This window comes from Passer montanus, unplaced genomic scaffold (genome assembly GCF_014805655.1).
Source record: "Passer montanus isolate IOZ18808 unplaced genomic scaffold, ASM1480565v1 scaffold111, whole genome shotgun sequence".
NCBI lineage: Eukaryota > Metazoa > Chordata > Aves > Passeriformes > Passeridae > Passer > Passer montanus.
The window spans coordinates 982095-999185 of record NW_024357725.1 but is presented as its reverse complement, the minus strand read 5'-3'; the positions used below and the strand labels follow the sequence as shown (position 1 = coordinate 999185).

General features: G+C 40.8%; 1 protein-coding gene across 3 annotated transcripts in view; it reads right to left on the bottom strand.

Annotated features, from left to right (window-relative positions):
* Positions 1 to 17091, bottom strand: part of SCAPER (S-phase cyclin A associated protein in the ER) — a 137437-nt gene that overhangs the window by 31342 nt on the left and 89004 nt on the right. For all 3 annotated transcript variants that reach the window (XM_039732460.1, XM_039732468.1, XM_039732476.1), the window contains exons 25-27: positions 12435 to 12558; positions 5324 to 5553; positions 1520 to 1675 (exon numbers count right to left, since the gene is read on the bottom strand). In XM_039732460.1, coding sequence (XP_039588394.1) covers positions 1520 to 1675; positions 5324 to 5553; positions 12435 to 12558 — 510 coding nt within the window. The remainder of the gene's footprint in view (positions 1 to 1519; positions 1676 to 5323; positions 5554 to 12434; positions 12559 to 17091) is intronic.

The window sequence follows — 17091 nt, the reverse complement described above, 5'->3', positions numbered from 1 at the left end:
CAATAAATTTGAGCTCTGTTTCTGCCACCTTAATCTGTGTTTGGCAGTACCTTTTTCCATTTAAATCACCTCCAGCACTGAGGACTTCTGTAACAAGACAGAATTACACTCTGCATACACTGCTTAAATGACAGGGGGCTCAGGTGATGAAAGACATGTGATTTAAATTGCCCTTCTAATCAGTTACATCAAGGCTTTTGATCTTCAAGTGAAAGACAACAGTTTTGAAATCTCCAGGTTCATTCCTCTCATTTATTTTCATGCTCAAATGAACAATCTAACCTGGAATCATGAACAACCAGCACCTTTGGATAAAATCCAGAGCACTGCTGTTTATGGAGGTGGTAGGATCAGATACTTCTTGGTGTAACTGCGAAGAAAAACACTCAACCCCCCAAAATTATTCTGGTGCTACAAAGAACAGATGTTCTTGATGGATGTACATGTGCAGTGCTGGGATGTACATGTGCAGTGCTGTGCTATTTTGGGGTGCAAAGATCTCTAATATTTTGGTGAAGTGTGTGCCTGCTACAGAAATTGCAAATATTGTATTACTTAATCTGAGCTAGAACTATTATTCCACTAACAGAAGGGTGATGTTTTTATTATTTTATTTAGTGAGTATTTGACTTCTGGCAGTGCTCTGCTGGAATTTAAAATGTCAAGTTGGCAGCTTTCAGACAGGGAAATTTCAGTAAGTTGGGATGGTCTCTTTGGGCTCATATTTCTTGCAGCTCTTTTTCCATGTGTTTGTATCTCTGGCTACCAGCTACAGCTCTTACCTACAGCTTTGTCTCTTACCCTGTGTTTTATTAGCTCTAGTTTTTCAACCCTAGAATAATTTTACCCTTCAGGAATGCATTGTGAAGTTCTGCCTGCCTTGATTTTTCCTGAAATGTGTAACAGTAATGGTGTGGTAGGTTCTAGTAAGTGCAGCCCAAAGGTCTGAAATTTTGACTCCCCCCTGAGTGTCAGGCTGTCCTACACTGCAGACCACAGAAGCTGAGATTTGCTGGCAGGCACAAACCCTCATGCACACTTCCCACAGCCTTGGTTAGGTTACAACAACAAGCATTTTGCATTAGAAAATTCCCTGACAAATCTAGTAATAGCTTCCTTTATGGAAAATAGAATTCCCATACTGACAGTGGTATTTTAAAAAGCAAGAGCTGAATTAGGCTGCTCTGGAGACAAATCATAGAGACAAATCAATTAAAAGTTGACTTTAGGTGATAATAAAATACCTCTTGAAGTCCTTGAGACTGGACACTTCAAACTATCAGTGACAAAAGCCTGTGTGGAATGATGAGTAAAGGAGGCAAAGTTTGCAACTCTGATAGATGGCTTGTAAGAAGCAGGCTCAGTGCAGGTAACTCACGACAGATCGCTCGTAAGAGGGTGAGCAGAGGGAATCTCCAGCATGTTTCTGTCCCTGTGTGTCTCACAGCTGGCTGGCAGCCTCAGCAGGAGGCACCAGCCTGAGCAACACGTTCTGAGCTGCCAGAGGCAGTGCACCCACCTTCCACTGAGAGCCAAGCACAGCTGGCACATCCCGTGCAGCACGGCCGTGGCGCTCTGCAGGAAACCAGCCACACTGGGGTTCTCATCCACAGGGCCTTGGACTGACAGGAAACAGCAACACAGCTTGTCCACCAGTCCTATGTTCACCACATAACTACAGACACAGGAAAAAAGTGGATTACAAAAAACAGTTCCACAACAGTTTGGGTAACTTTGCAAAAGAAGCAATTTTTGCTTCTCTGCTATCAAACCACTCAAAAAGCAGGTTGTGATCACTCAAATACTCTTTCTGAAAGGGTTCAATAAAACAATTTCAATTACAATAACTTCAGATCTGGCTCTCTGTGACTATCAGTTTTTGTTACGAGATCTAAGAGCTGTAGGATAATTTGTATTATACTGTACAAGAAAGATGACTGTAAATGTTTATTTTAGCATACTGCTAGGAGGACAATGGAATTTTGCCATAGTTAGATGATTTATAGTAATCTTGATTGCTCTGCAACAACACAATTTCTTTTTACCATGAAGAGGTAAACTCTGTAGAACACATTAATTCAAGAAGACAGTGATGTTACCCAGTTAATGTTTTACAGCAATTCATATATCACAGCAACCAACTGGCCAATTGTTGGGCTTTGTTCCCCTCTTATAAATGCATATATGCAGCAGCTCAGGGACTATTAGAATATTATCAACCTTCTACCATTAGTATAGAAGGATCAGGATCAAAAAACCTCCTCAGGACTCAATCAAATTCAATATAAAGAAAACCATGTAGTGACTTTTTTTTAAAACTGAAAACTCCCTTCTTTTTTATTAGGGTTATCCACATCATCATTGCTGATCCTCAGATCACAACTGCTGAAGTTCCTTCTTTGAATTTCTAATAGCTTGGAAATATATGTCCAAAAAAATTTGCTCTTCACCCCTGTAGCAAGATCTCTCTGTCCACAGCAGGTTCTCTCACACTATGATCATTATCAACTCCACTTAAACCATGGACAGATGTATTTTTTTCCATAATCTTTGCTGATCAGTCACTTTGCTGATATCACCTCACTTTACCTACTTTCCTTTTCTACCACAAACATCCAGCTTCTCAGCCTTTAGCCCTTCTCAACCACCATATTCTGCTGACTTAGGTGAGATCAACTCTCTCTGTGGACACACAGGTCCACTGTAATCACCTCCCTTTCTTTCCCCTCTAATTTTCTTTCTATTTTCCTCCACTCCTATGAAGTGGGAGAAACCTCTTGTCAAAACCAGAAGAGTGCTGTTTTATCCTGTGCCTCCACCTCACTGAAAAGACATGGGCAAGAATTGCCTTCAGACACCACCAAATGATCCCCTGTTCCTACCCTGAGTGCCCACCCCAACCCTCCTGCTCCTGAGATCACTGTCCCACAGCTGCTCCTCAGCTGCCCTTGGCAGAGGTGGCTCTAAGAACAGAAGCTCCTGGAGAAGGGAACAGCACTGGCTTTAAGTTTACTAGACTTAACTAGACTTGACTAGACCACCCTAAGTTGACTCAATAGGGAACATTATTAAATAATATTGATTCTAGTCAATAAAGACTACTGATTAGATAATGCTTCTCACAGAAGTACAACTGTTTATTAAAAATAACTATTCCCTCACAACACATCCTACAGTCTGATTTTGAAAGAGGGGATTTTGACACTAGGGAAGAAAACCTCATTTTCTTTAGACACTGCTGTTGCTCAAAGACAGACTTCTCTGCCACAGTCCACCCTAGTGACACAAAGCTTTTGGAAGAAATTAAGGAATTGAGAATAAAAATACACTGGATATAAAGCTAGAAGTCGAACTGCAGCATGGAAGATTTTTAAAGCTGCTGAAGTACGGCAGTTAAAAACACATAAAGATGCACAAAGATTACTTAAGTGCATGCTCATTGTGCAGGTAAATTTGCCTGTTCTATTTAGCAACATGAAAGGTTACTTGCATTAAGTTTCTTGCCAGTTTTGATCTAAGCAATCCACCTGATCACACAGGTGATAAACAAGTTCTCCTGCATTAGTGGAATAATTCCAGGAACAGAGCTGGGTGTTAGATACATCACAGTCAGAGAAATGCTGAGTGCTGGAAACAGCTCTGAGAAATAGGAGGGAAGAGGAAGAACTAAATAAAATAGAGCTAATGCTGATAGATGGTGGCTCACAAAAAGGCACAACCTTTCTCATCAGCATTCTCTTCCCTAGCAGCATCTCTACAGTGTGACACCTGTGCTGTGTCCACTGTCCCCCTCCTTCCCACCCACACCTGGGCACAGAGCAGCTGCTCCTCTGGCAGAGAGGAAATGGATGAGAGCTCTCAGTCTGCTGGGACTGCTCTTCACTGGCATCTGGAGACAGCAGGAAGATGCATGGAGCACTCCTTTCCTTGAGGAACTGAGCACACACACTGCTGGAATGTCAAAGCTCTCTAATCTACTGCCTCCATCTCTTTTTACCCACAGGAGCACAGCTGAAATAACCTGGCTACCCTTTTGATACCCAGACAGCACACAGATAATTGGTGTTTATGCATCAGGTCTAATAGTCCCAAATAGAAAAAAAAAAAAAAAAAGAATTCAGTGCTCCTCTTTCTTCGCCCATGTTCCTAAAACTCTCACTTAATCAACTCCCCATGACACACAATACAATGACCTGGAGGTGAAAGATTCTCATTAATGACAGAATTTGTCTGGTTTAGACTGGTTTAAAATGCCCTCTCTCTTTTTTTCCTAATTGCACCATTACCTTGTCATCATGCCTTTCATTCCTCATTTATAACCAGATCCCCTAAAGTGCCTCAGGTGAGGGACCTGCTCAGATTCTCATGTCTCTCCTTATCTTGAGGGTTTGCCTGTGCTGGGCCCAGTCAGTGTCAGATGTCTGCTCAGCACAGACCTCCCACCCTCCCATTCATAAATTGCAGAATACAACATCCTGAAATTTCACACTCTATCAAAACCTGTTTGGGGAGAATGAGAGTTACATGAGAACACAGAAGTTTTAGAGGTCACTGGTATCTATGACAACTACTTGTTTTGCTTTTCTCCTCCAGATGTCCTCTTTGTCTCCATCAGCATCATACCAGACTTTGAAACCTCTGAAGGCTCACTGTGACATGTTTTCAGTAGCATATAAAGAAGAACTTCATTTCTTCATAGGGCTGAAGACACACTGGTGACTATGTATATGATAATTTATTGATAACTATTTATATAGTTAACTAGTGAAACTGTATACTTTTAGCAAGTCTAGTATACTGCTGGATATATATTAGTTTCATATATTTAAAATATGTATTAATTATGTATGCACTAATACATTTAGGTTCAGTTATTAAAATGAAGCTACATTATAAGATCAGATTCTAGGAATGACTGGGTGATTTTTATAATAGGAAATGTATATATTTTTACCAGCTTATATGAATGTATGTATGACATGAGAGACCACAGGCAATGGGCACACATAGCTGGCATAGAGAACTGAGAGAAAAATATCTGGAAGCTAGCTCCTAGGTAATCAGAAGTTAAAGTAAATGGAAAGAACATAAAAAACGAGTCCAGAAATAAAAGAATATTGGGTTTCTGTATTTCTTTGTCTGCAGTTTTCTGAAGAACATTTTTGATTAAGAATATACTATTTCAGTAGTCTTCTTGACTACCCACACAAAGTACTCTGACTGCATCAAGGTTAAAGCAGTTTGTTCCTCTCTTAAATCAACGCATTTTGCTTTCTCTTTCATAAGGAATACTTAGAATAAGTTTCATAATCTTTTTTTAAACCTGATTAGGTCTTGGACTCTGCTGCTGAAGGCTTCCACTTGTGAGGATTTACTTTTCACTTCCTGCAATATCTTCAGTGCAGTAGAGTGGCTGTTTCCATCTGGGAAGCTGGAGATGAGACATCTGAAAATCACAGCAGTTACCCTCAGAAGTCCTGTTGTTAAACCTTCAAATACCTGCTTATTTACACTTCTGCCTGCAGTAGCATTATGGTCATCTGGAACACTAACCTAAGTAAAGAGAAAAAAACACAAACAACCAGAATTCAGTAAAACTAACCCAGGCTGTAGAGAAACACTTACAAATCTGCACAGGCCTACACTGGAAGTAACAATAAAGTAACATTCCAGCAGTGCTGATGGACATGAAACCATTTCAGGTACAAGGTAAGGTAAAGCACATAATGCAAGCTGGACCAGAATAAATGAAGTCAAAAGAATGCCATGTCTGAGAAGCAAGGAAGTCTGATAGCAGCAGAGTAAGCCATTAGTGTGATTGTGTTCTTATGCATAAAACATCAGCAGTGACCACTGCACTTGCCCATCAGAGGTCACCCACCTGTCAATCATGTCAGAAGCACAACACCCAGTTCTCTCTGAGTTCTCTCTGAGACCTCAGAGGAATCTCATTTTTCTAAATTATTTAACTAGATCCCACTCCTAAAAAGGTGAAGTTGAGCTGTACAACATGTAAATCTGAAGACAGATCTATACGCAGGATACAGATTTGGAAGGAGATTATTACTCATGGAGAACATAATTTTTTAAAATATCATTTCATTTTTCCATTTCTGCAGTCCAAGGTAATTAATCCAGCTGAAATCCTGCCCTGTTACCATCTCACAGCAAGTGGAGTGTGTGTGAAGTCCTGCAAGGCTCGAGGCAGACACTGGCAGCAGATAGGGCTTGGGGCTCCTGGAACATCCCCATGGCTGGTGCTGCTGGGCCAAAGCCACATCCCTCTGCCCTGCCACAGCCCGAGGGCTGACACAGGCATTAGGGATCAATACTGGCTGCAATGCCATTTTCCTTCCAGGTTAAAATCATTTACACTCAGTATATGCAAGTGAGGCCAGAGAAGAGCATTCCTCCTCGTATAGGTATCAGGAGGGATTTGGTGACACTTGGTGACAAAGGACAACATGCACATTTCTTTATTATTCATTAGCTCTGAGCCTTGTGCTGTACTTAAAACTCATTGTAATGGTCTGTTTCTGGTGCTGAGCCAAAAGAGCAAGTGAGAAGTCTTTAGCTGCTTATTCAAGTTCAATAGGAAAAACAATGCTAGGTTGCTCCAGTAACATTTGTTGACTAAAATAATTCTTGCCTAATGATACCAATTGCTCACTGAGACAGATGGACTGAGCTTTGCAATGTGTAAATCAACTTAAATGTGGTGACTTCCTGCTCGGAACACTAAGTTTTAAAAATTGCTAACAAACGTTACTTACTGCTTTTTCACCTTAGATAAAAAATTATATGTGGCATTTTTTAAAAGATTTAATACTATCTTCCAGCAGAGCCTTTGGTTTGCTGTAAAGAGCAGTACTATGAGTGGATAATGTCTGGTTTTGTCTTCCAGTTCAATGTACATAGGAGAAATATATTTTCTAAGTATAGCTTAGAAAATATAAAAGCTATAAAAGTTCATGCTTTAAAATAAAACTGCTCTTCCTCATTTGAAAAATAGAGCTGGCACTTACTAGAGTAATTTACTGCAGAGCTTATTTCATGTTCAATTTTTTTGGAAAACGCGTGCATGTTAACTAATATAAAGTGAGAACAAATGTGTTATTTTACACAGTGTTATGTCAAACGACAGACAGAAGGAAATACTGCTTGACAGAAAATAGGTAAATTTGAACTGAATTCCTTTGGTGACTTCCTGCTCGGAACACTAAGTTTTAAAAATTGCTAACAAACGTTACTTACTGCTTTTTCACCTTAGATAAAAAATTATATGTGGCATTTTTTAAAAGATTTAATACTATCTTCCAGCAGAGCCTTTGGTTTGCTGTAAAGAGCAGTACTATGAGTGGATAATGTCTGGTTTTGTCTTCCAGTTCAATGTACATAGGAGAAATATATTTTCTAAGTATAGCTTAGAAAATATAAAAGCTATAAAAGTTCATGCTTTAAAATAAAACTGCTCTTCCTCATTTGAAAAATAGAGCTGGCACTTACTAGAGTAATTTACTGCAGAGCTTATTTCATGTTCAATTTTTTTGGAAAATGCGTGCGTGTTAATTAATATAAAGTGAGAACAAAAGTGTTTTTTACACAGTGTTATGTCAAACAACAGACAGAAGGAAATACTGCTTGACAGAAAATAGGTAAATTTGAACTGAATTCCTTGAAGAGTCTCCTTTTATACTAACTCAAATGAATGACAACAGATCAGCTCTTTTACTGAAGAAATAATTAATGGGATAGTGTGAAAGTGTGTTGAGATTTATGTTCAAAATTAATTGGTGTGCTTGCAGAAGCAAAATTAATTGGGGTGCCTGCTTGTTGATTATTATATCAAGCAAGGGGGTAAGAAATCTTAAGATTTAATAGTGTAATTATGAAAGCTTTCAAGCTCTGGTTTCTTTGTGTCAATTACACAAGGAGTTAATGACATCCACAGAAACTGTGTTGAACATCAGCTTTGAATGGGTAAATGTAACAACATTCCACATTCCTGAAGTTTAACAGTTTATATGACACAAATCTACAGGTGTGATTAAACACTTAAACTGATTTTTCGATTAATTGGTATAAAACATTTTAAAGTCACAATGGAAAAATCAGGAAATGTGTAAGTACTGTCCAAATATCTGACACATCCAACACCTCAATGCTATCTTAGCTTTTCTGATGGCTGACTTTGCTGGGCCTAATCAAGAGTCCTTCTTTCTTTAAGTCAGTTCTTGAACTGGAACACTCTGGTACAGACTCCACACAAGTGATAAACTATTCCTTGGAGAATTCACCCTGTGCAGGGGCTCCCATGCTTGTGCAGAGCTGCCATAAGCTCTTCAGCTCTGCCCAGCATCTTGGGCTTAATCCTGTAAGATGCTGCAGAATATGGCCCCAATCCAGTAAAGCACTTAGGCACACATTTAATATAGCTGAAAATGCTCCTCTGTTCTGACTCACATCACCAAAATACCTCTGCAGATCAGAGCACGTTCTCCTTCTGTGCTAACAAAAAACACCAAACAATTTCCAGTTAGCAACGTAGAGGTTCAGCACTGACAACTCATTCATATTTTTATTTCATAAAAGGCATAGTCCTCCACAGCCATGAAGAATTTCAAATGTAGAGTTGGTATACCTAAACTGAAAGACTTCAGACCTTTAGAAGCACACAATTTCCCTTCATTTGGTCAATTATTTAATATCATTCTCCCATTACCAAGAGTGATTTTGTACTTTTTGCATTGAGCCATTGAGCTTGCCTCAAAAACAGTCTGAAAAGCACACTTCAGAAGTCTCAGCAGGCTGTCAGACTCTCTGTGTAGGAACTGGTGGGCCAAAGAAATGGAAATGGCTCAGGAAGTGCATGGCCTTGAGATGGTGCAGGTGAAGGTTTCAGTTTTAAATTCCCTACTGCTAAATACTTCAGCAAGTCATTCCCTCTTCTACTCCAGCCCTGTTTTCAGGATTTACTACTCTTCACATGGGCTAGCGTCTTGGTTTAGGGAAAATTTGTCAGAAAACCTCTAAATGGGTTTCCTCTAGAAAGCAAATTCAAGCAGCCCCTCCCCCAACTGGTTTGGGAAGAGATTTCCTTGGAGAAAAAGTGGAAAAAACTGATTATTTAACAGGCAAAGCATTCACCAGCACAAAAAAGAGCAATATTAAACAATAAAACTTCTTGCTGCTCTGAAGAGATGACACGCTCAGAAAGTCCCTCTGTGGGCTGCAGCTCGGCTCACTCAGTCTCTTATCAGTCTCTTGTCAGTCCCTCTGGCTCTGGAAATGCCACAGCCCAAGTCCAGCCCGGTGGGCCACACGTAAGAGCTGCTGGTGCTCTTCTGGTGTTCAGGCCAGAGCAGGTTTGAACAGCTCCAAAGAAAAACAAAAACCCCGGCCAGGGAAGTTCTCTGCCTCAGCCAGCTCAAAACTGACTAAAAGCAAAGGAGAGCTCTGTCCTGCTGTCTGTCCAGGAGCCGGAATGTGGAGGGGTGAGTGCAGTTTCTGAAAACAAACTGTGCACTTCTTCTCTCCTCCCTTTGCTCTCAGAACCAGTCTTAAAGGTGCAAAACCTATTTCTGGGCTAAACAGACCAATGGGGATAGGAGCATCATAAAGTCAGCCCAGGACAGCTCGTTATTAGGGACTGAGGAAACTGTCAGTGCCACACAGCTGAACCCTGTGGAGACAGATGTCATTTCAAAATGGACTGGAAGAGCCCAGCAGCACAGATGTGCCTTGCATTTCACAGTTCCTGTCATCATCAGTGCTAATGTGGAGCTGCCTTATTTGATGCAACACAGAAGACTAAAAAAAACTGACCACAAATGGTGAAGAAACTGCAATAGGATGTATGCTCTCATTCTGAAGAACCCCAATTAAATGGCAGCACATCCCAGGCACGAACTGGAGGAGAAAGATTACCATCGTGTGACTAGATAGCCAGATTAACTTAAACCCAGAAAAATTTCACAGGCCACTAACCTAAAATATGGTCCAAATTTAAGCACTGTATTTTGGAGAAGAAAAAGGTAACCAGCAACTGGGTTTTGATCCCGACATTTGTTTGATGGCTACCTCACCTAACATTCATAACGATGTCTTACTTAGAATTTTCAGATACTATTCCTTTAAAGATTGCTTTAAAAATAATCACAGGGATCTGTCATGGTATCACACAGGTATGGTTCAGGTGTATGGCTTCTCAGATATCTTTGGGGAAAGTACATGACACCTGTCACTTGACTGGCAATAAAACCCCCAAAATATGAAATGATCCTTACATGCCTACAGCTCCATGAATGACTTGGTTTTGTCGGTATGAAACCTTCCAGAACAGACAACTGGAAAAGCTGCAATTATTGTGCAACTATCTTCTGGCTACAGTAGACAAAGAAGAGCAGAGGTAGCAGTAAATAAAAAAGCTCCAACTCCAGCACAAGACCTGGATGAATGCAGGTGGGAAGGTTTGATCCATTAATCATGGAAATCAGGAAACACCCCTGCTGTCCTCAACAGACACTGATTTAGGTATTACCAGAGCTAAGGAGGCTGAGGAAGGTAACAGGGGAAGTCAGGCTACAGAAGGTTTCCTACCAGTGCCTTTAGGCAGGAGGCAAAGAAAGGTCTGAACAGGATACTTCAAACTGTTAACCAGGACAGGATGGATGACACACACACACAAAAAACCCAAACCCAACCCAACCCAAAACTAAATCCACGTGAAACCGATTGGAAATAAGGTTCATACTGGATGCATTCAAGATTATACTGAAATGCTCCTCCAAACAGTACTGTTTCTGTGTTCGGCAAATATTGGTGTACTTGTTTAATAATTTGTTAAAACCTTGCAAATATATATTCTCATTTATTACTCCTGGTATTACTTTGGGCTTTATTTTCCAACAGTAAGTGGAAATACAGATGACATAGGCAAAGGCTGCATCACATGGCTCATCCAACCAGGAAAAGTGGAGGCAGTTAAAAGTCTCTGGGGGTGTATTTTAGTATTTTGGTATTCAGAGCTGCTCTCAGTTTGTACATTTCTTTTTTCTAAAAAAAAAAAAAAGAAAAATTCAAACTTGATCTGATTTATTATATTTTCAAGAGAGAAAAATCAGGGTTAGAAAAGCAGCAGTGTTTTTGGGTTTTGTACTCAAATATGCACTTCATGGAACTATGAAGATATCCCAGTTTAAGGGCCAATTCTGCATGAAGAGAACATAAGAGACTTTCTGTATAGGAAAGAAAAGTCCACTGTGGATCACGGGAAACATTAAGCTTTAATTACAGTTTTGCTGCAATTCAAGGGCAGTATTTGGCAGCAGACTGAAAGGAGCTCTAAGTGCACTAAACGTTCCCTGTGCAGTATCTCCGAGCTCTAGGTGGCCAGCTCTGCCTCAGAAATGCCCTCTGTGCTCCGCCAGGACGCTGCTGCCGCGGGCCAGGCGGGCTCAGGCAGCGCTGTGAGGCCGGGCACGGCGAGGGGCCGGAGATTCCCCCGGTGTGGCCGAGCCTGCCCGGGAGCAGCGCTGTGAGCCCGGGCACGGCGAGGGGCCGGAGATGGCCGCGGTGTGGCCGAGCCTGCCCGGGAGCAGCGCTGTGAGGCCGGGCACGGCGAGGGGCCGGAGATTGCCCCGGTGTGGCCGAGCCTGCCCGGGAGCAGCGCTGCCCGGCCCCGCGCTGACAGCCCCAGCCGAACGCTCCCGGAGACCGCGGCTGTGCCGGGCCTCGCTTTGTGCCAAAGAGCTCGGACCAGCCTTTTAAAGTGCTCGTCAACTGTCCTATGGCTGTTGATTCGAACAGCGTCGCTTAAATTATTAAAAGTATGTACATAACTTTTCAATTAACAAACTGCTTGGCTCATGAAAATACGTACGCACAATTTATAAGTAAAAAACCAGGACTAAATATCTTATGATGAGCAGGTCACTATGAATTAAAAATGAGTTTTCAAATAAAATATTTAATGACATTTCAAATTAAATGAAACATTGGAAAATTAAAACTTTCATTGCTAAAGAGTCCTATTTAAGCACTTCAGTAAATCAGCCTCTGGCAATGTATTGACCCGACTTAGATTCATGACACTGAAACAAGTAAGAATCAAACACACAGTCACAACTCATTGTGGTCTATACTCCAAATATTCCTGTAGGGTGAATTAAAGAAAACAACTTCAGAAAAAAATAGAACAATATCCACTCATGGGGTTCCTGGTACATATGCTTTTGCAGAAGTCATTAGTAGAAGCAAATACCTCAATTTCTACAGAGTACAGTAGATACAGCCACCAAATACAAACAATAAATTAATTTTATTCTTTCAAGCCTTTATTCTTATTTACCTCCTGGTGTTCTTATACTCTAAATACTTTAACATGTTTGTGAAGCATGTAAAAATTTACAAATTAAAGAAGTTTTTTTACCTACCGTAAACTGGTGTATCAACAGGTCCATCAGAAAAGTGATCTTATTACTAAAGAGGACATAGGTGCAGTTTTCTATGCAGTTGCTACAGGTGAGGCTGTAAACATTTACTGTACTGCACAGTGACCTAGAAAGTCAGAAGGGAAGAAAAATTAGAATTTTACTTACTTCAGTAAATTAGAAGCAAATAAATGGCAGCATCAAAAAATAATCTTGCAGGAATTCACATTTATTTTCTTTAACTTGGGATTCTAAAGAGAAATAATACCTTAAATGAAATCAATTCAATAACTTTAAAACAGCAAAGCCATACTTACCTGAAGCCACACACTCTATGGGTACAGGACTCTCTATTCAAAACTGTGACCAAAAGTGATACAGAATATCAGCCAATTTCATCACTTGGATAGGTAATATTTCTCTGTGTGTGGCTTACAGCTACAGAGCACACTGAACTCTTTCCTGGCAGGACCTTCAAGCCCTGTCTGAAGTATCTGACAGCAATTCCCAGGTCAGCAGGGCCTGTGCTCCAGCACAAGGGACACGGATGCCCAAGGAGGTGGCAAACCCAGCAGGTGGAAGGCCTGGCCAAGGTGCTCTGGTGCCACATTGTCCCCTCTCCTCGCACAGCCTGCAGTGCTGCTGTGCAGCTCCACTGTCCCCTCTCCTCTCACAGACTGCAGTGCTGTGCAGCTCCACTGTCCCCTCTCCTCGCACAGCCTGCAGTGCTGCTGTGCAGCTCCACTGTCCCCTCTCAGAGCCTGCAGTGCTGCTGTGCAGCTCCACTGTCCCCTCTCCTAGAGCCTGCAGTGCTGCTGTGCAGCTCCACTGTCCCCTCTCCTCGCACAGCCTGCAGTGCTGTGCAGCTCCACTGTCCCCTCTCCTCTCAGAGCCTGCAGTGCTGCTGTGCAGCTCCACTGTCCCCTCTCCTCTCACAGCCTGCAGTGGTGCTGTGTAGCTCCAGCAGCACTGGGGAGCCCCACCTGTGGCTGGGGGAAGAGGGCACAGCTTTGCAGGGGGAATAACACAAAACAGAAGCACATGCACAACTGCTCTCTGCACCATGGGCAGTGATTTCCATCTGCTCCAATTAAAGTGTTCTCCTCAAAACAGGCCTTGCAGGGAAGCTGGGACCAGTCCTTGAGAATATTCTCACAGAGAAGATAAATCTTACCAAAGAGAACCCTATTCCAGAATAAACAAGAAGTTTGTTTCTCGAGCTTTGCTTACTACAAAAGCCATCACTGTTACCTCACAAACACACACACAGACACACAACACAAATGCGTCATGAATACATCCAACAATAAACACAGATGGCTAGACATTCAAACTGTTTCTCTAAAGTAAACTAAAATAAAAAACTTTCACTTTGTTGAGTTTTTCTCAACATATGAAAAAAATGTGACTAAGTTCAAATAAGCTCCAAAGAAGAAAATAAATTATGAGCACTGCTGAAAGGTCATACAAAAGTGGGACTGCAACAAACACCAAGTTACTGCATTGAAACCATCAAAGCTGGAATTTAACAGAACAAGCTGCAGACTAACTCAGCATACTTCTGGAGCTGAGTTTTACACTTTATCTTTCTCCTAAAATACTTTTTGGAACAACAAAATTATTTACACAATAAGGACTGTGGCTTTGCTGTTGCTGGGTTCATTGCTGTGGCATCTGGTCACTCAGCCTGGCTCCCCCGAGCTGAACTGGAAGCCTCTCACATACATTGTATTTCTCAAGCAAAGGAAAGCTGGAAATGCTCAGAGGCCAGAAAAAGTGGAGCAGAATTTTTTCATTTGTATGGCTGGATTGTCTTCTCTTCAGCCGGAGAATTCAGAAAATAAGTGAAAGAACATTTATACTTTCCCTCCTTTTCTGAGTATCATCATATTACTAGTTATATTAATTTAACTGCACTGGTAATTAATTTTACTCTACTGCCTAATTAAATCAATTTCAATCTGCAGCTTACATGACATGAAAACAATATTAAATAATTACTTATTGACCAAAGGCAGATTAATTTTCATCTATTTCACCTAATTTTTACCCTACAAGGATAACACCTAGAGATAATCAAAGCAGGATGCTTCACATGCATTTTTACAAATCTGTCTGCAACACTATTCTCTCTTCTTCTCCTGACACAGAAGGGGATTTAGTTCCCTTCTCTCAGTAATGCTGAAAAGTATTTTCATTAGGCACCTCCTTGTACCTTTCATGAAGATTATTCCTTTGTGTAAGTATGTTTAGAGGGGGAGAGAGAAAAAACTATATTGGTAGTATCTATATTCTGTTGAGAAGATGCTTTAAATCAGCTTCTGTCATTTTATCAGCTGTTCTAAAATAAAGATCAATTCGATTTAAATATAAACATTATAATTCATCCAAAGTGTCAAATACGAACTTGTAGGTTAATTCTGACAGCATTTCAGAGTTCTGAGGTGATTTAGTTAATTCACTGCAATAAATGCTTTTTGATATATGGGATTCCTAATTCCTAAGAGGATAATTTATTTTACACTTGAAAACACAAAAACTTTCCACTTCATCTAAAGACCAAATTCCACTGTACAACTGCATCACGCTTTTGTATTTCCCAAGTGACCCCCACGTCACAAAGAGTACTGGTGCTTCCAGAGACTCTGATAATGCATTTGAAAAGGTGCTGGAAGCAAATGGATGTCAAATGAATTTTTCACAGCAATAAAGAGGGCTCCTTTAATTGATACCATGGGCTTGCTAACAGCAGCTCGTCTGAACACATTCTGATCACGGCGTGCTCAGCTCTGCCACGGCCCCACGGCCTGACTGGAATCCAGCACCACGAGTGTCACACAGAAGTGTCCCCAGGTGGTTGGCAGTGTTAAATGGCAGATTAGAGACAGCACAACTAATTTCTTTACTTTAATCTTATTAAGAGAACAACAGCTGTCAACTGTCACCATTTCTGCACAAGGCCAGCGAGACAAGCGAGGGGCTGCGAACGGCAGAGCCACAACTTTATTCCACCACACCTTCAACTCGCTGGGATGGAAAACCCAATGCACCTCCCACCCTCTTCTTCCCTTTTGGAGGAAAATAACTGCTCTCAACTCCAAAGGTGTCATCTCCAGAGATGCCAGGGGCAGCTGAGGGGCTGGAGCAGGAGGCCCTACAAAGCAGGTGGTTATTGATTACGGGTGTTGCTCTAAACTTTGAGTCACAGGCACAAATCAGCTTTCCAGCTCTGGCCCCGGCACGCTCACTCCAGCCCACGGCCAGGCTGCCCTCAGATGCAAGGCTTTCCTCCAGAGTAAATCCAATTATAAAAACCTCCTTATGGTACACAAGCTTGGAGCCAAAAAAGAAATCTGTCTTTAAACTAGACAAAATATGCATCTGTATGTTATGTTTATTTTACATTAATATGAAGGAGGATTCATTTTAATAAAGCTAGATCTCAACAGTTTATATATCTGCATGTGATTATTTTTAAATGTTAGCTCATCTTCATTTCCTCAATTTGCCTGATATAAACAAGTTGCCAAACTTTAACTTTTATTAAAAATACTGAGGCATTAACAGTATGTAATCATGGAAAACTAATCCATGATAGTGCATCAGCACACAGAGGCAAGAACTCAACTTATGCTTTTCAAAAACCAGGGCACCATCAACATACAAAAATTTACCTGTTTCAAGTGTAAAACTTTTCCCTATTCTTACAACTACTGATGTTACAAATGAACACACTTTGATTATCAATGCATAACCCTAAAAGCTCAGTATGGCAGTGCAATAATACAACACTAAACATTATCAAATTTAGGATGCGTTAATTCAGTAGAAAATTGCTCATTTTTAACCAGTTTGACTATTATGCAGCAGTCTGATGGGGAAGGTGATCAGTACTGGTAATTACCTGCTCAGCTGCAAAGAAGTGGGAGGTGAAATGTTACTGAAAAATGGTGCACAGAATGGCTGTAGAGTGGAATGGGTAAGGAACCATCAAGGTAAGAATATGGACAGAAACAACAATAAAACTGCATCAACAGCAACACTGCAGCTTAAGAAGTGTATGTTCCCAAACACAAGTAAAAATTACAGAGAATAAGACATAAAACTAGCTCTAAGTTGAAAACAGTTCTTACTAAAAAATGTCATTTGTATCAATGCTACCCAAAATATTACCGGGGCACTAATTTCTTCTTTTTATGTATGTAATTATGGTTTGAGCTTTTTTACCCTGATAATGTTTGCCTTAAATGAACGATACAAGAAACTTTATGAAAATAGAAGTTATATTAAACTTTACTTCAATCCCATCTTAACTTGTAAAAGTCCAACTTTATTCCTTACACAATTACTGCCAATTTCTCTTTTAAAATACTCAAGGAAGTCAAAGCATTTCCCAAATGTTAATTAAACAAACCCTACAAGCCTCATTTGTTAGCAGGTTTGTTACCAACATGTCATGGTAAATGAGCTGCACATTGCAAGGCAGCCCAGGGGAGGAGACTCATCTTCTGCTCCTCATCCAAAGGCATTCAATTGTTTTGCTGTGCAGCTCCCATTTGCTTTTTTGTACAAGAAGAGTATCATTGGGCTCTGAAACCTTTACAAATTCTGTTGACTATGTCTTGTTTTATGGAGAAGTAGACAAATCCTGGAACGCTAC